The sequence below is a fragment of the Miniopterus natalensis genome, chromosome 2 (assembly GCF_054644295.1).
Source record: "Miniopterus natalensis isolate mMinNat1 chromosome 2, mMinNat1.hap1, whole genome shotgun sequence".
NCBI classification, from domain to species: domain Eukaryota; kingdom Metazoa; phylum Chordata; class Mammalia; order Chiroptera; family Miniopteridae; genus Miniopterus; species Miniopterus natalensis.
The window spans coordinates 88,217,086-88,241,393 of NC_142082.1; the positions used below are offsets into that span (position 1 = coordinate 88,217,086).

The following is a 24,308-nucleotide window of genomic DNA, read 5'->3' on the forward strand; positions in this document are numbered from 1 at the left end:
AAAAATATTTTTTTTTGCCAATCTGACAAAAGATAAGTATAATTTTTATTTATTCACATTGGCAGCTATTGTGTTTACTGTTGTCATTTTTTTACTTGATAATCTAAGGGAAAGTGGTCAGTGCCCCTGACTAAATAGGTATTGAATGTTTTAAAAATTCTGTGGCACACCAGTGTGCCTGCTGCAGTACACTGGTTGAAAATTGCTGGTCTAGTCTATTTTTTAAAAAGACTTTGAATGTGAAGTTCAGAGCTGCCCAAAAGAAGAGAGGCAAGTATTAGATACTTTTCACCTCTCTCCTAGTACCACTGTAGTGGTACTTTTTTTCTTTCAATCAAAAGATGTTTGGTGTTCACAGATACCAGACAAAATATTCCTCTATGACCTAAATGAAGGCTGGCCTTCTAAAAATGTGCATTCTACCAGGATGTCCACTGTGGCCAGGTTATGGCTTCAAGTGAAAGGGGATTCCAGGCAATACTGAAAGATTAGTCTTTAGGTATGGCTCTTTCCCCCCTGACCTTATTTTTGCTTTTAATACATTTACTAGCTTTTCAAAGATTGGTGATTAAACTGATGACATTTTTCCTTTCAAACCAAGATTTTTGCCATTTGGTGAAAGCATATTTTTCAGAAAGACAATGGGAATCCTGCCAAGCAAGCTCATTCAATCATGTTCCTTGGTTTTTTAACATTGTAAACAGTGTTACAAATTATATTTTTAGATACTGAGAGGGACCACAATGCATCAGTGATTCAACTAGAGATGCCAAAGAATGATATTTTCCTTTTGGATATAAGAAGAACATGACTGATGATGCTGAACACACCAAGACCATCTCTGGAATGGCAGTTGCAGAGAGTTCCATGGTTTCAAGCAGATGCTGATTAGAGAGCTAATATAATGTACTGTGGCCAATTAAAGTTCTGGAAGTGGTTGTGTGATTATGCTACTCTGAGGTTTAACCTCATGTATCATCTGTTAAAATGTTTTTGTGTTTGTTTTTTGTTCTATAAAGTATGTATAAGGAACACTTTGGTTAAACATGTGATGTTAATAAACACTACTTTCTTCCTCCAGATAACGATGTTTCTCATTATCACTTGTGGGTATAATACTGAAAATATCTAGGCTCAATTCTTAGAGAATGTTGTTTCGTAAATGTGACTCTAACTCTATGGCACTTTTTTTGCCATCAAAATGTCACCCACCCTCTCATTTTCCACAAATATTGAGCACCAATAAGGTATATTATCATGGAAGAACTCTACTGTTTTTCATTTTCTACCAAAACAGAGCAGTTTCTTTTCAATATCTCTTTTGGAATTAATGTATTCTTCAGTTTAATTCAAAATTAAATAAGCAAATTAGACAAGGAGGGTCTGATGAGGATGAGAAACAATGCAAATCCAAATTAGTGATTTACTTTCCCTTTATTTATTCCTTCTATTCCCTCCCAAGTAGTAGAAAAGGTGATTTGTGGGTTGAGTTATCCCTGGTCATAATTCTATGCTGTCTTCACCTATTAGAAAACTTGTCATAATAAACAGTAAATTTATTATTCTCTCAGACTACCAATTAAAACCTTTTTAGTAATACAATGTTATACAACCAAGAAACAATGTGACAATTGCACCAAGATTCATACAATAGATGCCTTTGAATCTTCTCAGAGACTCTATTAGTACCTTTGAATAAGTTCATCTCCACTGTGTAAAGAAAATGCCTAAAACAAGAAGTACATTCCTTGCTGTCCATTTGTGGCTCTGTGTACGTGTGAATACATGGTTGTTGCTTTCTGGGCAAGAGGAAAGATGTCTGTGGTCTGAATTTTTCCTCTGATGGATGAAAGAGTAGACAGAATTCAAGTCAAAGTTTATTAGTACAGTTGGGTCCTCTAAGTAGCTTCATCACAGAAGTCCCCAATTCTCTGCCATTTATAGAAGCATTTGGGTTTCTATTGTTTTAAGTATGAGGCACTTGAGGAAAATGTTGAATTTCACCCATGGTCATCAAACCTCTGAGCTATCATTGTGGTAGCTCTGCGGGGCCACCATGGACTTGCTGCTGCCTGAGCCCTTTGGGGCATCCTTCCTCCTCTTGCTCTTGCACATCATTACTACAATGGCAATGAGGCCAAGGGTGAGTAATCCCACTGCGAAGCTTCCCATGACCATGACCAGGCTGACCTCAGAGATGGGACTGCTGAGGTCCCAGGGGATGATGCTGTCAGGAGGAACTCTTCCTTTGGGGACCTGCTTCTTGTTGGTTCGGTCCAGGGAAATGTGCTGAATGTTTGTTCCACGGCTGTTTTCAGCCCCAATTTCCCATACCAGCGGGGGTGTGCTCCTGATATTCCTCTTCTTTCTGTTCTTGGTAGTTGTCTGGGGCTTCCCTGAACTCACTACAGAATGATACTGGTACTCCACACTTCTTTTGCCAATGCCTCTATTGGTGTTGTCTTTTGATCTTACCGTGTAAATTGTGTGTATGTACCATTCTCGCCCCAGAGGGACCTAAAAAACACAACACTGTTAGAAAATTGTAACTATGCCAACCTGATATATTTGCAAGAGAAATTAATGGCTGAGATAATAAATGCTAATTTATTTAGTCTGCAAAGTTAACACACTTACTATTGTTGCATGTGTAGTATGTGCAAGGCTTTTTGTAGCCCTCTAAATTATTTTGTGCAACAATTAAGGGAGTATGTGCTGGTAAATATTTGGTAATCTATGACTTGTGGTCACAGGATGTCAGAGCTGTAAAGAACTTCAGATATCAGTCTAACTTACTAAGAATACATAACAGTTAAGTAACTTGCCCAATGTCACTCAACTAGTAAGTGGCAAAGGCAGGACTAGAACTCAGACTTTTTGGACCTCAGGACTCTTTTCTAGTATGTTTTGCTGCATATTTACATATAAGACCATAGAAAAAATTTTCCGTTTTTCCAGGGCCTTGAAAAGAAGGGATTTTCTGATGGTTCTTTTATGCCTTTTGGATTTAGAAGACGTCAGATGCTTCCACAGTTAACAGTAATAACAGAAACAAAAATATATACTTCTACTTCAGAGTAACAAATGTGCTTCCTGAAGATTCTCTCTTTAGGTTGAATAAAGATAACACATTTCTCTAACCCATTCTGTCTGAACAATTTTCAATAAATATTCTAAAAAGAGCACTTGTTTCTCCAAGGATTCACAATATGAACACATCTCTGAGTGCCTTATTTGTCTGCTCAGTGTGGTTATGGTCACCTGTGTCTGTTTTTACTGTCTATCTATAGGTGATATTTTTCTATCTTGGTTTATAAAGTTTTTGAGAGCAGAAATTTATGTGCTGTGCACATTGTTTGTTTGAGTCCAGCAGCTCACACAAAATTGCTCTAATAAAAATGGTCATAAAAAGTCAACAGGAAGGAAATTTTGCATAAGGAAAGCGAAGTTTCCACCCATTAAACTTCAACTTATTCTGGGCTGAATAAGGATCTTCATTACACATTTACTTAAAAAAATAATGACATATTAATAAAAATAATAATAGAGTTTATGGCATGCACACCATGTTGGTTGTGCAGTAGAGTTGGTTGTGGTTTACATGTTTTATTCAATGTTCACATGAGCCAAATGCAATATTGCTATTACTGCATTATTATATCTCATTACAAATGAGATGTCTGAGGCATTTAAATGTTAAGTAACTTGCATGTGGTTACACAGCTTGATATTGATATTGGCCCACCTGAAAGAGTGGTGTTGAGTCCACTTTAAATCCATCTGATCCAGGCTGATTCACTAAGAGAATAGCTTCAGGGTCATCCACTGCCAGTTTAGCATTAAACAGGATATTTCCAAAACTGGTGGTTTGTGTCTCTGGCTGAGCTTTGTCCTTTAAGCAATAAGGAAAATAAAGATTGCTGTAGAAAATGCCAACTTTCGCAAGCTCAGAATGTTTTCCTCTTAGTTTTGTACAAGTACAAATAACCATAAAACGTCATAATATAGTTTCATTTGAAAAGATGCTATTGTATTAAAGCATAAGACAAAAATGCTTAACTTTGAATATGAACCTAGTTCATTGTTTGAGTCAAAGCACATACCCAGATTAAAAAAAATTAGTTTTCAGTGACAGTTGATATTCAATATTGTATTAATTTCAGGTGTACAGCAGAATTGTTAGATATTTATGTTACAAAGTGATTGCCCCCATAAGTCTAGTATCCACCTGACACCATACATAGTTATTACAATATTATGTTCCCATGCTGTACTTTATATCCCTGTGACTATTTTGTAACTGCCAATTTGCACTTCTTAATCCCCTCACTTTTTCACCCAGCCCCTCAATCCCCTTCCATCTGGCAACCATCAGTTTGTACTCTGTACTATAAGTTTTTCTGTTTCTCCACATCCTTACCAACACTTGTTAGTTGATTTATTGATGATAACCATTCTGACAGGTGTGAAGCAATATCTCATTGTGGTTTTAATTTGCATTTCTCTGATAATTATTGATAATTTCTCTGATAATTATTGACTTTGAGCATCTTTTCATATATCTATTGGCCATTTGTATGTCTTCTTTGCAGAACTGTCTATTCAGATCCTCTGGACATTTTTGAAAAAAAATATTTAAATATTCTTGGTATACAATGTTATATCCATTATGTTAGTTTCAGGTGTACAATATAGTGATTCAACATTTCTATACCTTACAATGTTATCACCCCACTAATTCTAGAAATGATCTGTCACTGTGTAAACCTATCACAATATTATTGACTATATTCTCCTTCACATCTTCCTACACTCTCTTTTTTAGTAACAATCCCTTTGGTCTCTGTTTCTATAAATCTGTTTTTGTTTTGATTATTTTGTTCATTTGTATTTGTTTTTTTTAGATTCCACATTTAAGTAAAACCATACAGTTTTTGTCTTTCTCTGACTGATTTATTTCACTTAGCATAATACCCTCTGGGTCCATCCATGTTGTTGCAATGATAAAATTTCATTATTTATTTATTTGTTTGTTTATTAAAATTAATTTTTTGTTGAAAGTATTAAAGATGTCCTCCTTTTCCCCCCATTGACCCCTTCTACCCACTACTGCCCCCTCTCCAGGCCTTCACCTCACTGTCTGTCCATGGGTTGTGCATAACTTGTCTTTCTCTGACTGGCTTATTTTGCTTAGCATAATACTCTCCACATCACTCCATGCTGTCTCAAAGAATACAAAATCCTTCTTTTGTTACAGTTGCATAGTATTCCATTGTGTAAATGTACCACATCTTTTTTAAATTTTTTATCTTGTTTTATTTTTTTAAATTTTTGTTCAAAATAGATCTTTTTTATACACTTATCTACTGATGGGCACTTGGGCTGTTTCCAGATCTTAGCTCTTGTGGATAACACTGCTCTGAACATAGGGGTGCATATATTCTTTCTGATTGGTGTTTCAGGCTTCTTAGGGTATATTCCTAGAAGTGGGATCACTGGTCAAATGGCAGTTCCATTTTTAATTTTTTGAGGAAACGCCATACTTTTTTCCGTAGTGGCTGCATCAGTCTCCATATTTCATTGTATATATGCACTACAACTTTATCCATTTGCATATTGATGAACACAGAGATTCCTTTTATATCTTGGCTATTGTAAATAATGCTGAAGTAAATATAGGGGTGCATATATATTTTTAATTAGTTTTAGATTTCTTCAGACAAATACCCAGAAGTCGAATTGCTGGGTCATATGGTAGTTTTATTTTTAATTTTTGAGGCACCTCGATATTGTTTTCCATAGAGGCTGCACCAATTTGCTGTCTTATCAACAGTGCACAAAGATTCCCTTTTGTTTGCATCCTTGACAATACATGTTTTATTGAATTTTTAATAATAGTTATTTGAACTGGTATGAGGTGATATCCCATTGTGGTTTTGATTTGCATTTCCCTGATGATTATTGATGTTGAACATATTTTCATGTGCCTGTTGGCCGTATGCATGTCTTCTTTGGAGAAATATCTTTTCACGTCATCTGCTAATTTTTCAACCAGAGTTTTTTTTGTTGTTGTTTTTATTGTTTCTTATATATTTTGAATATCAACCCTTTAATGGATATGTTGTTTGTGGATATATTATACTGTTCAGTAGGTTGTCTTTTCATTTTGTTGATGGTTTCCTCTGTTATGCAAAATCTTTTTAGTTTGATGTAGTTCCATTTGTTTATTTTTCTTTTGTTTGCCCTACATGAGGAGACATATAAAAAAATACTACTAAGAGTGAAGTTAGAGTTTACTGCCTATATTTTCTTCTTGGAGTTTTCTGGTTTGAGTCTTACATTTAAATCTTTAATCCATTTTGAGTTTATTTTTGTGTATGTATAAGAAAGTGGTCAACTTTCATGTTTTTCCATGTATCTGTCCAATTTTACTAGCACCCTTTATCGAATAGACTATCTTTAACTCATTGTATATTCTTGCCTCCTTTGTCATGAATTGACCATATAGGCATGGATTTATATCTGGGCTCTCTATCCTGTTACAATGATCTATGTTTCTGTTTTTATGCCAGTAGCATGATGTTTTTTTACTGTATTATAGTTTGATATCAGGTAGCATGATACCTCCAACTTAGTTCTTTCTCAAATTTCTTTGACCATTTGCGGTCTTTTGTGGTTCAACACAAAATTTTAGGATTATTTGTTTTACTTCTTTGAAAAATCCCATTGGTATTCTGACAAGAATTGAATTGAATCTGTATGTTGCTTTGGGTAATATGGACAAGTTAACAATATCAATTTGCATGGTATATATTTCCATTCATATGTGTGTTCTTCAGTTTCTTTCTTCATTGTCTCATAGTTTTCCAAGTACAAGTCTTTTACCTCCTTGGTTAAATTTATTTCTGCTTTTTTTTCCCCTGAAGCGACTGGAAATAAGATTATTATTATTTTTTAAAAATATATCTTTATTGATTTCAAAGAGAGGAAGGGAGAGGGAGAGAGAGAGGCAGAAACATCAATGATGAGTGAGTCATTGATAGGCTGCCTCCTGCACGGCCCCTACTGGGGATCGAGCCTGCAACCTGGAAACGCACCCTTACCGGGAATCGAACGGAGATCTCCTGGATCATAGCTCGATGCTACGCCAGCAGGGCAAGATTATTTTTTAATTTCTCTTTCTGATAGTTCATTTTTGGTATATAAAAATGCAACTAATTTCTGAATATGAATTTTGTATCCTGCCACTTCTTTAAATTAATTAGTTCTAACACATTTTATGTGTATGTGTGTGTGAGTGTGTGTGTGAGTGTGTGTGTGCGTGTGTGTATTCTTTAGGATTCTCTCTCTACAGTATCATGTCATCTGCAAATAATGACAGTTTTACATCTGCCTTTCCAATTTGGATGCTTTTTATTTATTTTTCTTGTCTGATTGCTATGACTAAGGCTTCTAGTACTAAGTTGTGTAAAAGTGGTGAGAGAAAACATCTGTGTCTTGTTTCTGATCTTAAAGAAAATGCTTTTAGTTTTTCACCACTGAATGTGATGTTAGCTGTGGATTTGTCATGTATGGCCTTTATTTTGTTGAGGTGTGCACTCTGTATTTCCAATTTGCTGAGAATTTTTATCATAAATGGATGTTGGATTTTGTCAAATGCTTTTCTGCCTCTATTGACATGATCACATAATTTTTATTCTTCATTTTGTTTATGTGGTATATCACTTTAATTGATTTGTGGATACTGAACCAACACTGCATCCCAGAAATAAATTCCATTTGATCAAGTTGTATAATCTTTTTAATGAATTACTGAATTCAGTTTGCTAATATTTTGTTGAGAATTTTTAGGTCTATGTTCATCAGAGATAGTGGTTTACATTTTTCATAATTTCTAATGTCTTTATTTGGTTTTGGAATCAGAGTAAAGCTGGCCTCATAAAATGGGCTTGAGGTCCTTCCCTCATCTTCAATATTTTTGGAATAATTTAAGAAAAATATGTGTTAATTCTTTTTTGAATGTTTGGTAAAATGGATCTGTGAAACTCTGATCCAGTACATTTGTTTGTTGGGTTTTTTAAAATTATTATTTTGTTAGTAGTTATCAGTCTGTTCATATTTTCTGTTTCTTCCTGATTTGGTTTTTGAAGATTGTATGTTTTTAAAAATTTATCCATTTCTTCCAGATTGTCCAATTTGATGGCATATAGTTATTTGACATATTTTCTTATAATCTTTTCTATTTCTGTGGTGAAAGTAGTCATTTCTCTTTTATTTCTAGTTTTACTTATTTGCTTTCTTTCTCTTTTTTTCTTTACGTGTCTGGCTAAAGTTATATCAATTTTGCTATGTTTTCAAAAAACAGCTCTTAGTTTCATTGATCTTTTGTATTATTTTTTGGATGCTATTTCATTTATTTTCACTCTGATATTTATTCCTTCATTCTACCCATTTTGTTCTTTTTCTAATTCCTTTAGGTGTAAGGTTAGATATTTTATTTGAGATTTTGTTTGCTTCTTGAGGTGGGACAATATTGCTATGAATTTCCTATTTAGAACTGCTTTGGCTCTATCAGATAGGTTTTGGTTCATTGTGTTTTCATTTTCATTTGTCTCAAGGCCTCTTTGGACTTTTTCCTTGACTTCATTGCTAACCCATTCATTGTTTAGTAGTTAATTATTTGATCACCTGTTTGTGCAATATTCTGATTTTTTCTTGTATCTGATTTCTAGTTTCACAGCATTGTGATTGAAAAAGATGCTTGATATGATTTTCATCTTCTTAAGTTTATTAAGACTTGTTTTGTGGCCTAACATGTGGTCTGTCCTGAAAAATGTTCCTTGTACTCTAGAAAAGAATACATATTCTGCTTCGTTGGATAGCAAAGTTCTAAAAATATCTATTAAGGTCATCTGCTCTAATGTGTTTTTTAAGACATGTATTTCTTTGCTGATTTTCTGTCTGGGTGATCTATTCATTGATGTAAAAGGGCCATTAAAGTCCCCTACTATTACTGAATTACTGCTGATTGCTCCCTTTATGTCCATCAATATTTGCTTTATATATTTAGTGCTCCTACACTGGGTGAGTAGATGTTTACAAAAATATATCCTCTTTCTGGTTTGATCGCTTTATCATTACAAATTGCCCATCTTTGTCTCTTGTCAAAGCTCTTGTTGTAAGGCCTATTTTGTGTGATGTAAGTATTTCTACCACATGATTTCTTTTTATTTTCATTAGCATGAAATATCTTTTTCCATCCCTTTACTTTCAGTCTGTGTGTGTCTTTTGATTTGTAGTATGTCTCTTGTTGGTTGCACATGTATGTATGGGTCTTTTATTTAAAAATAAAGGGACCAATGGGGGAAAAGCAGGGACATCTGTAATACTTTCAACAATAAAGATAAATTTTAAGAAAATAATGAAAAATATATTTTTTTCTTTTCAATTACAGTTGACATAAAATATATTTGTTTCAGGCATACAACATAGTGATTAGACATTTATGGTGTGGAGCAAAAGCAGGTTTACAGTTGTTCATATGGAAAAGAATACAATGAATAATAATAGCTAGAATAAACTCTGTGTTTTACAACCTACTTTTGCTCTATCCTGTATATAACTTATGAAGTGATCACCCCAATAAGTCTAGTGCCCATCTGACATGCATGACATAGATATTACAATATTATTTACTATATTGTACTTTATTCCCTATATTGTACTTTACATCTCCATGCTTGTTTTTATAACTGGCAATGTATGCACCTTAATCCTTTCCCCCTTTTTTACCCATCCCCCAAACACCCCTCCCATCTGTAAACCATCAAAATTTTTTCTGTATCAATGAGTTTGTTTCTGTTTTGTTTGTTCATATAGTTTGTTCTTTAGATTCCATATATAAGTGAAATCATATGGTATTTGTATCTCTCTGCAAACATTTTTATTTAAAAAATATCTATTGTTGAAAGTATTACAGATATCTCCTCCCCCCCCCAACCCCCTCTACCCCACCCTTGCCCCTACCCCAGGCCTTCACTACACTATTGTTTGTGTCCAGGGGTTGTGCATATATGCATATAAGTTCTTTAGTTAATCTCTTCCCACCCCTTGCCTCCCCCCCTGCCCTCTGAGATTCGTCAGTCTGTTCCATGCTTCCATGTCTCTGGATCTATTTTGTTCATCAGTTTATTTTGTTCAGTTTATTTAGATAATTAGCATTATACCTTCTAGGTCCATTCATGTTGTTACAAATGGTAGGATTTCAGGTTTTTTTTATGGCTAAGTAACATTCCCTTGTATATAAGTATCGCTTCTTCTTTATTAATTTGTCTATCAAAGGACACTTAGGTTGCTTGCATATCTTGGCTATTGTAAACAATGCTGCAATAACTATAGGCATGCATATGTCTTTTCAAATTGGTGTTTTGGGTTTCTTTGGATAAATACTAAGAAGTGAAATTGCTAGGTCCTTCTTTACCTCTTGTTACAGCCTTTGTTTTAAAGTCTATTTTGTCTAAGTACTACCACCCCAGCATATTTTTGTGCGTGTGTCCATTTGCATGAAATATTCTTTTTTCATTCCTTTACTTTCAGTCTGTGTATATCTTTGATCTGAAGTGGGTCTCTTGAAGGCAGCATGTATTTGGATGTGGTTTTCTGATCCACTCAGCCACCCTGTCTATTGATGCATTTATTGATTGATTGATTGATTGATTGATTGATTCATTCTTCTTTAGATCATTGTTCATTTGATTTCTCAGTTAATTTTCACTTATTCTACTACTTATGAAACAAAATATGTTTTGAATGGGTCAAAACCCACATGTTCAAACAGTAAGGGATATAAGAAGAAAAACTGAAAATTTGTGTCTCCTTACCAACATTTTTCTTCTCCAGATGAAACTGATATTTTAAATTATCTCCCATTCTTTCCACTTGCATTTTATACCTATGTAAGCAAAATATTCCTCTTTTTTCTTTACACAAATGGTAACATTAAACATGCTTAACTTTGCTGCTTTCACTTAACAATAAATATTAGAAAATGTACTATATCAATAACTGATTTCTTCATGTTTGTGTAGCTGCGGTGTGTTTTCTATCATCTATCATTTCTTTACTATTCTCCTGATGATCAGTATTAGGATAATTTTCAATATTTTTCTAACACAATATTGCAACAAAAATTCTACATATCCCATTGAAATATAAAACAAAGTCCTAGAAGAAAATTGCTGGCTCAAATTGTATTTGCATTTGCTTGTTAATGTCTTTAGAAAATGTTTTCTTATCCACTCACCCACCCTATATCTATAGATTGGTGCATTTGACCCATTTACATTTAAAGTAATTGTTGATAGATATGTAGTTATTGATATTTTATTATTCATATTTTTGATGTCTATTTTCTTCTTTTGTTCTCTTCTTTTTCTCCTGCTCTCCTTTCTCCTCCTCCTCCTCCTCCTCCTTCTTTTTCTTCTTCTTCTTCTAGAAGTCCATTTAACATTCTTGGTAATACTGGAAGTCTTTTATCTTTTTTGTGTCTGAAAAGCTCTTTATCTTTCCTTGAAATCTAATTGATATCCTTGCTGGGTAGTGTAATCTTGGTTGTAGGTTCACTTTTCATCACTTTTACTATTTTGTGCCAATCCCCTGTGGCATGCAGTTTCTGTTGAAAAATCAGTTGAGTCTTATAAGATCTCCCTGTAGGTAACTAACTGCTTTTCTCTTGCTGCTTTTAAGATTTTCTCTTAGTCTTTAACCTTGGCTGTTTTAATTATGATGTGTCTTGGTGTGGGCTTCTTTAGATTCACCTTGTTTGGGACTCTCTTTGGTTCTTGGACTTATATGTCTATATTCTTGACCATGTTTAGGAAGTTTCCCATCATTATTTCTTCAAATAGGTTTTCAATTCTTTGCTCTCTCTCCTCCTTCTGGTACCCCTATGATGTGAAAGTTGCTATGCTAGCTAGATTTTGTCCCAGAGGACTCTTAAACTATCCTTATTTGTTTGATTCTTCTTTTTTTTAAAAAAAATTGGTTGTTTTCCACTACCTTGTCTTCCAAATTGCTGATTCCATCCTCTGCTTCATCTAATCTGTTGATTTCCTGTCATGTAGTCTTCATTTCAGTTATTGTAGTTATTTCTGACTGTTATTTTTCTATGGTTTTTTTTTTCTTTGTGTAAGTTCTCACTGAGTTAATTTACTCTTCCCCTAAGTTCATTCAGCATGCCTATAAGCTATGTTTTGAACTCTGCAGCTGGTATATTGCCTGTCACCATTTTGTTTGGTGTTTTTATTTTCTGGAGTTTTGTCCTGTTTATCACTGGGGACATGTTTCTTTGTGTCCTTATTTTGGCTGCCTCCTTGTGTTTGTTTCTATAAATTAGGTAGGTCTGCTATGTTCTTTGGTCCTGGTAGAGTGGTTTTATGTAGTAGGTGTCCTGTGGGGCTCCGCAGTCTTCATGATTACCTGTGGCAGGTGCTCCACAGGTATCCCTTATGTGGCTTGTTTGTGCCCTCCTGTTGCATTTGAGCTTTGATTGCTGTTGGCTCATCAGTGGGTGAGACTGACCGTCAGGCTGATTGGTTGTAAGGAATGGCTGTAACCTATGTGGACAAACTGTTGTGCTGACCCATGAAACAGGGTTTGCTTTAGTGGGGCTCTGATGCCTGCCAAATCCACCCTTTGTTAGTGTCTTGTAGAGGTAGTTGGGTGGTGCTGTGGTGTAGTCTGAAGCTGGCCACTGGGTATGTTGGTTCTGGGGCCTGTATAACATGCTCTGGTATACAGGCCAATGTCAGCTACTGCCTGTGCTTGGCTGGGGCCACCTAGTAGGAGTTACAAAGTGATATGCAGATGGTTGTTACTTGTGTTCAACTTAGAGGCTCCTGAGAGAGGCTAAGCTGTGATCCAAGGCCTATGGTAATTAATGCTGGACTTGGGGCCACTTAGCAAATGGCTAGGTGCATGCCAAGGCCAGATACTGCTAGTTTGGGGGTTTGTGGACCTTTGAGAGATTTTAGGAAAGTCTGCAGCATGAGCTGAGAAAGACTGTTTGTATAGAAAAGCTGCTAGAATAGGCATAGATTGGTCGACAAGCTGGGTGGGATGGGTCTCAGAAAATCACTGGGACAAGTGAATGGTATTAGTCAGGTTGATGGAGACTCAGGCTTGGTGCCTCCTGAGCCTGAGGTTGGCTGGAGGGAGGGCTCAACAAGGGAACAATGACACCTGGTTGCCAGCTTTGTGGAGAAAGGGCTCAACAAAGGAACAATGATGCCTTCCAGCTTCCCTTCCAGCCCTCGACCTGGAAGCCAGGCAATTCAGTTCTCAATATGTCCTTGGCAATTTTTAAGCTCCTTCCCCAACACTGGAGCTCAGAATGAGTGGGTCAGTAGGCAAGTCCATACACAAACCCTTTAAGAGGTATGCCAGAGACTCCAACAGCTCTCCATCTCACTCAGATACAATCCCTGTTGGTTTTCACATCCAGAAGTTATGGGGACTTCTCTTCCTGGTATTAGAATTCTGGGCTGGGGTCCCCAGTGTGGAGCTGGACACTCTGCTCCTCAGAGGGGGTCTCCACATCAAGATAACCTCTAAATTCTTAACTGCCACACATGGGTGTGGAACCAGCCCATTTTGTGTCTCTTACCAGTCTCGATGTGATGCCTTCTGTACATCCTTAGTTGTAGTACTTCTGTTCAGTGAGTCTTCAGAAGGTTGTCAGTGATGGTTGGTCTTTAATTTAGTTGTAATTTTGATGTGGTCATTGGAAAAGAAGAGCATAGCATTTACCTATTCTGCCATCTTGACCAAAACTGTATGTGTCTTGTTTTCTTATGGGTTTGGCTGCCTTATGTCTTTTTATTTCATTTTCATTTAAAGTAATTATTGATAGGTATGTTCATTGCCATTTTATTGCTTTCTGATTGATTTTGTAGTTCTCTGTTCTTTTCTGATTTTCTTGTTCACTTCTCTTGTATGTTGAAGACTACTTTTTGTAGCATTATGCTTGGATTCCTTTCTCTCTATTTCTTGTATATCACTTGTAAATTTTTGGTTTATGGTTACCATGTGATTTATATATACAAAGTTTTCTTTATAGCATTCTATTTTATGTTGATGGTTACTTAAGTTCAAACATTCTAAAGTCATTATCATTTTTACTCACACCCTCTACATTTGTTTTTGTCCTTATTTATTACTATTTTCTCCGCCCCCCGCCGTATGTTTGTGCATACCTTAATTTACTGTTGTGTAATTACAGATAATCTTCCTACTTTTGCCTTTTAACCTTTGTACTAGCTTTATGGTTGGTCAATCCACTGCTTTTACTATGATTTGCCTTTGTCAGTGAGAATATTTTATCTTTGCTCTATTTTCTTATTCATATTTTTGATTTTTTTTCTTCTTAAAGAAGTTCCTTTAACATTTCTTGTAATGTTTGGTGGTGAAATACTGTTTTAGCTTTTTCTTGTCTGGGAAGCTCTTTATCTCTCTTTCAATTTTTAATGATAGCCTTGCTGGGTAGAGTAATCTTGGTAATAGGACTTTGCTTTTCATCACTCTGAATATTTCGTGCCTCTTCCTTCTGGCCTGCAAGGTTTCTGTTGAAAAATCAGCTCACATTCTTATGGGAGCATTCTTGTACTTAACTAGCTACTTTTCTCTTGTTGCTTTTCAGGTCTCTTTGTCTTTAAACATTGCATTTGAATTATGATGTATCTTGGTGTGCCCTTTGTGGGTTATCTTGTTTGGGACTCTCTACTCTTTGTGAACTTGTATGTTTATTTCCTTGGCTAAGTTAGAGATTTCCATCATTATTTCTTCAAGTAGGTTTTCAATCTCTTGCTCATTCTCTTCTCCTTTTGGTACCCCTCTGACGAAAATGTTGGTACACTTTATGTTGTCCCAGAGACCCTTTAAGCTATCCTCATTTTTAAATTTTTTTTGCTGTTCCAATTGAGTGTTTTCTGCTATTTCCCCCCCAGATTGCTAATTTGATCTTCTCCTTCATCTAGTCTGCTGTTGATTCTATCTACTGTATTCTTCATTTCAGTTATTATATTATTTGTGGCTGGTTATTTTTTATAATTTTGGTCTTGTATAAGTTTTCACTGAGTTCATTATTTTTCTCTAAATTCATTGAACATCTTTATAATTAGTATTTTGAATTTTGTATCTGGTAGATTGCTCCATTTTGTTTAGTTCTTTTTCTGGAATTTTGCTGTTCTTTCATTCAGGAAATGTTTCTTTGTCTCCTTTTAGATGCTTTCCCTATGTTTGTTTCTATGTATTAGTATATATGCTATGTCTCCCATTCTTGGCAGAGTGAGTGTCTTAATGCAGTAGGTGTCCTGTGCCACAGTCAGCCTGGTCACCTGAGCTGGGTTCTCCAGGCTCTCTCTTTTGTGAGTTGTATATGCTTTCCTGTTGTAACTGAGTTTTGATCGCTATTGGCACATTGGTGGGTAAGATACACCCTCAGGCTGACTGTCTGTAAGGACTGGCCATGACTACAGTGGATGAACTGTTGTTCAGGGGCTTACCCTACAGAGTGAGATTCCCATTAGCAGGGCTCTGGTGCCTGCCTAGTCCACCATTTGCATTTGTCATTTGTGGAGTTAATTGGGTTTTGCTCTGAGTGTGATTCTGGGGACTCTTGGGAGGGGCTCTGGTACAGGCCAAGATCAGCCATTTTCTGTGTCCATTCTGGGGTCACCTGGTAGGAGTTACAAAGTGATTTGTAATTTGTTGCTGCCTGTCCTGGGTGTGGGGACACCTGGGAGAGGCTATGTTGTGAACAAAGGCTAACTGCCACTAGTACTGGGCTTGGGGCTGTTTATCAAGTGGTACAGGACATGCCCAAGCTAGCTTCTGCTCTTGGGAGTTTGTGGATCTTTGAGAGATTTTAGGAACATTTACATCATGGTCCAAGGACAGCCATTTGGGTTGAATAGGTGCTGAAAGAAGTTCAAGCCTGGTGTGTGAGTTGGATAGGGTAGGGTCTCAAGGAATCACCAGGGTGGGGAAAGAGGTGTTAGCCAGGTTAATGGAGACTCAGATTTGGTGCCACCCTGAACCTGATGGCTGTGTGGAAGAAGGGATCGACAAAGGTACAGTGATGCCTGACAGCATTTCAGTCTTGAACAGATTTGCTTCTCCAGCCTTTGCCATGAAGCTACACATTTCCCGTATGTCCCTGGAACTTTTAGATCTACTGTCCCTTCACTGGAGCATAGCATGAGTGTGAGCAAGTGGATACCTTAAGAGGGTCTACAGCAACCCTCTGTCTCACCTGGAAGAAAACCCTGCTGATTTTCATAGCCATATGTTGTGGGGACTCATTCTTTCAAAACTGGTGCTCTGGGCTGGTGATCCTAGTGTGGGGCTGGCACCTCTTGCTCCTCTAAGGGAACCTGTACAGCTAAGATACCTTTTCCTATTCTTAACTGCTACCCATGGGTCTAGGATCAGCCCACTTTGCTTTTCAACCACTCCTATCAGTCTCAATGTGGCTTTTTCTTTATGTTCTTAGTTATAGTAGTTTTTTAAAGCTAGTCTTCAGGTGGTTCTCAAGGGTATTCTATAATTTAGTTTTAATTTTGATGTGGTCATGGGAAGAGGTGAGCATAGCATTTGCCTACTCCATATTGACTGAAGTCCACACTTACCACAATTTTAAATCTGTATAAGAGTGAAGTAGAATCAGCTAAGCAGCCATATTCTGCATTCTTCGGACTGTACTTTGGAACATAGCCATCAGCTCCAGTGCATAGGAACACCTTCTCAATACTGCAGTAAAAGGAACCACCTAGATTCTGGACAGGATCTACCATGACACGACCATAAATAATGTCACCTGAAACAGAGATGCAGAAATGTTATTTCTGTTATGTGATAAGGTGTGTTTATGTGACACTGCAAACTATTTGTGACAATAATGACACTAGAGAAAATTTTCTTCTCTTCTTAATGTGACATCAAATGTAGAAGACTTTTTAGTGTTACCTTTAGAATCTGGTTCACTCCTAGGCCTTAGATATGACAAATCTGCAGAATGACCACAAGTGACTGTATATGTATTGACCCTCACATGTTCAGTCAGTAGTGGAATAACCTCAAGCCTTGGCCTATAACTTAACCTCCATAATATCCCATGTGGTTAAAGTCTAGTTTACATAAATAAATTAGTTGGAAAGATGCAGACTAATACATTATAGAATAGCACTAAAAAAATCAATAAAAATTTGAATTAATTTTATCTGATTGTGAAAAAGGGTTTAAGAAAATTTCCTGGTAGTCAAACATCTATTTCACGGTCATTACTCAACTCCTACCATATGTGCTAGAAATTTGGCAAGGTGCTAAGAATACACCACTGAACAAGAAAGTCACAATGCTGGTCCATTAGGCATTTACAATTTCATGTAGCTGCAGTATTTGAGTTTGTAAAACTTGAAAATACATTCAAGAAAAAATAAAATCCAGACTTATTCCAAAAATCTCAGGTAAGGAAAATACAGATTAATTCTCCAGAAATAAAATCATTCAGTAACATATACCTAATTCCAGCCTGGCCACAGTGATTAAGACCTAGTATTATTCTTAAAACCATACAAGAAGTTATAATTTTTCACCTTAAACACAATTCTAACAAAGCAAAACACAACAGATACAGTGTATAGCATACAGAGCAGGGCCTCTCATTTGTAAAGGATACCTTCTGCAAAAGCAACATCACTCTCATGCCCAAACCCCATGGATCCATCAGACAACCAGAGACTCTTCTTGGATAGCAGGTACATTTGGGTGTTCAAGCTAAACTCAGCCGCCACTGGATCACTGACCTAAAACCGAGTGGAAAAACCCTTTTAGGTGCTGTTAATTGTTTTGATTATGCACAAACACATTATTCACATATACACACACTGATATGTAAAATACTAAACACAATACTGTCATTTTTAGGTCCAACCAAATGAACTTAGGGAATTGTAACATTGGTTTTGTCCTTGAGAAGGCAAAACTGGCCAGGTTAAGTCATTTTTGGAATGAGACTAAATAGTGTTGCCTGAGCTCATTTCCATTGGTTTATTGGGGTATGTAAAGGACTTATAAACATCATGGTCAGTGGCAGACAAACATTTAGTATCAATTCTTAGACAAAAAGTGCCTTCATATTTCTTTTAATATATGGAAATTAGGTACTTTAATATATGGCATAAACTACATAATATTTATTCTTGAAGATCAAGAACAAGATGAAGAAATGCAGAACTCTAGGGAAAATTCTCAAATCTCTAAGGCAGCAAACTCCAAAAGAGTTAAGAAAAATAATAATCCTTACATACTCTTAAATTATAGATTTTACATGCTGAACCAACAACTGAAAAAGAGCAATTCTTTCCTCCTTTTTTCCTCCCTTACTTCCTACCTGTCTGACTTCTTTTTTTCCCAGGATGCAGGAATTAAAGTCACTGTGTGATTTTTTTTTTTAACTGATAAAAGTAAACCAAACTAATAAAGTGGGATTCTACAAGTCATGGGAAAATAATCCTATGAAACATACCTGTTGGAATCGGATGTCAAGGTCAAAGGTGATAGGTTCTCTGGGGCTGCAGGTGACTGGCAGGCGGTAATCCTGATGCAATGGAGTAGTGCATGGCAGTAGTTTTACAGTATAGGTTCCTGAGTAGTCACGCACCTTTGAGGAGAGGAGAGGGCATTTAAAAATCTGAGGTGCAGTCAGAGGTAACAGAAAAGGAAAATTAAATAAGAGCCTTAGTCACTTACTGCAAAATCAGAGACAAAGCTCCATTGCTGGACTGGCTGGTTATAGGTTGGTTCACTTCTTATTAGGCGCAGAGAAAAAGTCAGTCCTGGATGATCAGCTGACGTGATCATTGAGCTTTTGAAGGATCCTAGAAAAGTACCAATAACAATAACAGTATGGTAGTTTAAAGGGTGTACAACAGTTTAGAGTTTGCAAAGTACTTTATAATACATTATTTGTTTTTATTTTTATAATAAGCCTACAAAGTAGCAGGGTTGATAATTCTCATTTTGCAGACAGAGAAACTGTGTGACTCTCCCAAGATCACACAGCTAGGTTGTGTACCTTCTGATTCCTAATTCAGTGCTTTGTCCACTGTATAATTCTGTCAAAAGATACTTGTGCAGAAATGCTGAAGGCTACTTTCCAGGGAGGCAAAGCAGTGTAATAAATCCCCATGTGAATGCATTTATTGTGCACCAAAGTTATTAGCTGAACTTCTCAGTCTATTAGCATCCACATAGCTGGGAAAACCCAATTTATGTATGGAATCAAATTTTAATTAGATTGCCTATAATCATGTCTAAACAAAGATTCAGTTTATTAGAAAGGTAGACATGTGGACAGGAACTATAAAGGCTAGGAAATCCTTATTTTCCAGAACTGTCAATTACAGTAAAGATAAATGTGTTTTTTTCTTTCGGTTCTGTACTTCTTGTAGCTCAGTCTCATAAAAATACAATGAACACTTTTTCTTTTCCTGAATTTTCAGCCCTATTCTCTCCTTTGTTTAGAGTTCCCACCTAGAAAAAGAAGGACATAGAAGAAAGTGAGGGAACTATTTTCACCTACCAATCTGGCATCACTTAGCACACCAGTAAAATAAACAAACCATTTTAGTAAAATAGAGAGTCAAATAAAAAAACATTTCTAATGAAATTTCCCTTTTATTAAAAAAAAAGCTTTGACATGGGACTTTAGTGACTGCTACTTTATTGATATTCAAATCACAGTCCATCAGTTAGTAAATTACATAGCCAATAGTTAAAGGTAATATGTCTGAAACTTAAGTACAATAGTGAAGTAATACTTCTGGCTCTATTATAAAAGTTTTTTACTGTACCCAGAAAACAGTTGTGAACAGAGAAATCTTTGTTGAACAAATAAATTATAATTCGATTATCTTTGTACAATGGAATTGGAGTAGAAAAGGGTTGTTGTTGCTACGCTCTTTAAGGAAAACTTCATTTAAATAAACTCAGTAGAGTTTCCTTTTAAATTTACTTTAATCATTTTGAATTTTCTCTACAAATCTACATAGATAATGATGATTTTGTAGATTATGAGATGTAGCTAAACAATTATCAAGCCTTCATATAAATGATTGCACTTATGCAATCCATTTAAAATTAAGGGCTTCAAAGCTCATAAGGAAGCATGCTGAAATATGTGAATATGGAAAAACTACCCTTTTGGTATTGGGAGTGGCTATTAATGAGTAGTGGGACTTACCAGGGTGTGACAGCACAAACAAGCCATGGAATTTAGCTTCTGTTTTGAAGTTCACAACCAAGCAGCCTTCTTCAGCAATACGCATGCTGGTTGGATACAGAGAACCTACAATGGGATAGTGTACAAGAGTAAAAATGCTGGTGACCAGGTACTGCTAATGTACAGGATTTCTTCCAAAAATGAATTCATATTCACCTCATCTTTTTTTTTTTGAATACATTTTTATTGATTTCAAAGAGAGAAAGGAAAAGAAAGAGAGAGATGGAAACATTAATGAGAGAGAAATATCGATCTGCTGCTTCTTGCATGCCCCATACTGAAGACTAAGCCCACAACTCAGGCATGTGCCCTGACTGCGAATTGAACCAGAGACCTACTGGTACATGGGATAACACTCAACCAACTGAGCCACACTGGCTGGGCAGATTTACCTCATCTTTAAGCATTCTAGCCAAAGGGTATTATCAGAAGAATTCTGAGTGATAGGAGAGGCAGAAGACAAAATATGGATTTAAAATATATCAAATAATCTAGAATAACTGTTCAGGATGAACATATTGCCTTACACATGGCTTTCAGGTAATTTTAATTTGTTTAAGACAGAAGATTTTGAGATTAACTATTAACAGTATTTTCTCTTTGGCTCATAAAGAATAATGCAGGCATGGTGCTGAGACACACATGGAACCAGATGGAAGTATATGCCTAAAAGGAAACAGCACTAATTCTACTAATGGATTAATTAGCTTTATGCTTGTGGATTTTGAATTATGATTCTGACATAAAGATTGAAGCAAAAATTTTGTAGACGCTTATGGACCCAGTCGTTAGTGGCACTTACCACCATTATTCCAAAGCATTCTGCTGAAGTATCAAAGAATAATAAAATTTTAAAAGAGAAAGAATATTAGAAATCTAGTCTATCAGAAGAAATTGAGTGACATAAAGGTTAAGAAATATGTTCAAGATCACACAGCTAACTAGCTGTAGAGTCAGAATTAGAATCCAGGAGTTTAAAACGCACTTCCCATTTTCAGAAACAAAGCTTTGCAACTTTTTCTCTTGGCTAATGCTTTATTTTCAATGGATACTTCCTCTATCCATTTTCTAGAATCCAGGAACATATAGAGATTGTGTTGTGTAACATATAAATAATTGATCATCTAGAATAGACTATGAGAGTTAAATATCCATGAAATGTAGATATTACATTTAACAGTCACATATTACACAAAACTTGAGGCACTGAGAAGGTTTATTTAAAAAAGTTTCTTCATGATAAAAATAAAATTATCTGAAAATGTTGAATATAAAAATAAAGATAATAAAAGTTGCTTTTGTTATTTTTAGCTACTGTAAAAATTCCTCTTAAGTAATTCAAATAGGTACATTTTCCAACCCACCTTTGAGTTCAGCTTCTGGTGGGCTGCGAATTCCGTCATTCCACAAGATGGCAGTGTCATACACAAAAGTTAGTCGAAGCTCTGACTTCAAGTCAAAATGCTGCCAACCTCCTACTCCAACAGGGGAATGGAAGACGTAGGAAACAAACAGAGGGACTCGAAGAGTCACATATGACTGCACTAGGTTTAAGACCTAAAACGATGAAATTATATCTATCAACGCAATTCAGTATTGTTAACTAAATGAGCTTAATTTTGTACCAGCCATTTTCTCCTTTCACCAACTCAAGATTTTGAATAATCATTGAGGAAAAGAAATAACAGCATTTACAACACTTAATTTTGAAGGAATTAAATAGTTATTACTATACTACCTTCCTTTGCAGTAAAGGATATATAGCAGAAATCCTTAAGGTAAATTGCATTATTTTGAGCATACTACACTTACACAGTCTTTTTAGTTTTACAGCAGCTTTAAGATACAGTTCATATACCATATAATTCACCAAGTTAAAGTGGACAAATCAATGGTATTTAATATATATTCAGGGAGTTGGTAACTTTCACCATAATCAATTTTAGGACATTTTTATCACCTCCAAAAGGAATTCGATACCCACTAGCAGTCAATTCCTTAACTCCCCTTTACCCCCGCAGCCTCTGGTAACCCCTACCTTACTTTCAGCCTTTATGTATTTGTTTATTCTGGACATGTTATATAAATGGAATCATACAATATGTGGGTGTTTGTTTTTTTTTTGTGACGGCTTTTTTCACTCAGCCTATTGTTTTTAACATGCATCCATGTTGTAGCATGTTTCAATACTTTTATTACTGAATAGCATCTTACTGTATGCATATAACACATTTTATTAATCCATTCATCAGTTGATGGGCATTTGAATTTTTTCTAGTTTTGGACTATCATGAATAATACTGTTATGAGATACTTTTAAATTATTATATAAGGAGGAAATAAAGCAGGAAAGATCTGGAAGCAAATACAGTTAGTTGAAATGAAGTATCTTGCTTGAAATTTATAATTTCCCCTTTTAGGTATTTTATAGGTGGATTAAGAGTTAGGGAAAATAAACTAATATTTGTTTATTGAGCACCTACCACATTTTAGACATTGTGTTAGGCTCACAGTAAAAGTTATTTAATATTTTCACTCTTCCCCATTATTATATTTATATGTATATGTGAATGATTAGGTGAATGGGTGGATAGATGATAAATAAAAAAAGAGAGGAAAATTAATACTCAGAAAAATAAAACCAATTTCCCACAAAATTCTTTAAGCCTCTGAATGGCTCTGCCAATATTAAAACCCAGCATTTGGCCCATTCATTTTCTACTCCCTCATATTTTTTGTATTCCAAACAAAACTGACAATAATCCTAAGGTCACCTAACAATGGTCATCATATTTAATTCTCAAAATAGGTCTGTGAAATAGCAGGGCAAATGCAACTATCTTCCTTTACACAAGAGAAAACAGACTTAGGTCCCATCACACTTCTCAGAAATTCACATCATGCTTTTTGATACCACTCTAGTTCTCTTTTCACACTGAGCTAGGAACAGGAATCATATATATACATGAGTTAGGGAATCATTTAATCATGATAACTATAATTTATCACTTTATCATGGTGTAAACTCTTCAAATAACAAAAATGAAGAACTGAATCACCAAATATATATGAAGAAAATCATCAATGATGCAAATTAGTTGATTCCCAACTGTGTAGTAAGGTAGCACTCCCCCTTATCTTCTAACTAGCAGGAGAGGGGTTATGCAAGCAAAGTCCTTTGAGATAGATTTTCTACTAAGTTATTTATTTCAGTCATTGAGAAATTGATCTTGAAATGCAGTTTTAACACTCAACAGTGTAATAAAGTGATTAAGTCAACCTATATGTCACTATTAATTAAGATTAATATTTCATACTATGATTTTAATAAACTACTGTTTAAAAACTATGCATTATGCATGGATTTCCAATTAAACTTTCTAGGCACTAAGAATAATTTTTGCCGAGATTATACTCCATCCATCAAATGTTACTGAGTATGCTATTTTGAAGAGAACTATTAACATTAATCTTCTATGAATAAGTTACTTGGTGTAAGCTCCCTAATTCTTATCTGATTTCATTTGATTTTTTAAAAATACGTCTTTATTGATTTCAGAGAGAGGGAGAGAGAGATGCAAACATCAATGATGAGAGAGTCATTGATTGGCTGGCTCCTGCACACCTCCTACGGGAGAATCTAGCCCACAACCTGGGCATGTGCCCTGACCAGGAATCAAACTGTGATCTCTTGGATCATAAGTCAATGCTCAACCACTGAGCCATGCTGGCCGGGCTTCCTATCTATTTTTAAAATGACTATGGAAGAGCTACTTATTAGAAAAACATGAAGGTTTGAGGAATAGTTGAGAAACATTAATGTTTTTGAAAAGCAAATATGCTAATAATTTCTCTCTTCTGTTTACAGTCTCGCAGAACTTCTTATTTGCCTTGTGATTAAGTGCAGATTTTATACCATGATCTTCAAAAAAAGTGGCCCCAATTTTTGGTACTGCTCCCAAAACACAGG

The 24,308-nt window shown here is 35.6% G+C and overlaps 1 protein-coding gene across 2 annotated transcripts in view; it reads right to left on the bottom strand.

The window, feature by feature from the left end:
* Positions 1–285: 285 nt before the first annotated feature.
* The window catches only part of FREM2 (FRAS1 related extracellular matrix 2), a 294,853-nt gene continuing 270,830 nt past the window's right edge, over positions 286–24,308 (bottom strand). For both annotated transcript variants that reach the window (XM_016208906.2, XM_016208905.2), the window contains 8 exons: positions 21,703–21,895; positions 20,300–20,404; positions 18,808–18,935; positions 18,584–18,718; positions 17,735–17,861; positions 16,686–16,873; positions 3,746–3,892; positions 286–2,517 (listed from right to left, as the gene is read on the bottom strand). In XM_016208906.2, the coding sequence (XP_016064392.2) occupies positions 2,014–2,517; positions 3,746–3,892; positions 16,686–16,873; positions 17,735–17,861; positions 18,584–18,718; positions 18,808–18,935; positions 20,300–20,404; positions 21,703–21,895 (1,527 nt within the window). In that variant the 3' untranslated portion in view covers positions 286–2,013. The remainder of the gene's footprint in view (positions 2,518–3,745; positions 3,893–16,685; positions 16,874–17,734; positions 17,862–18,583; positions 18,719–18,807; positions 18,936–20,299; positions 20,405–21,702; positions 21,896–24,308) is intronic.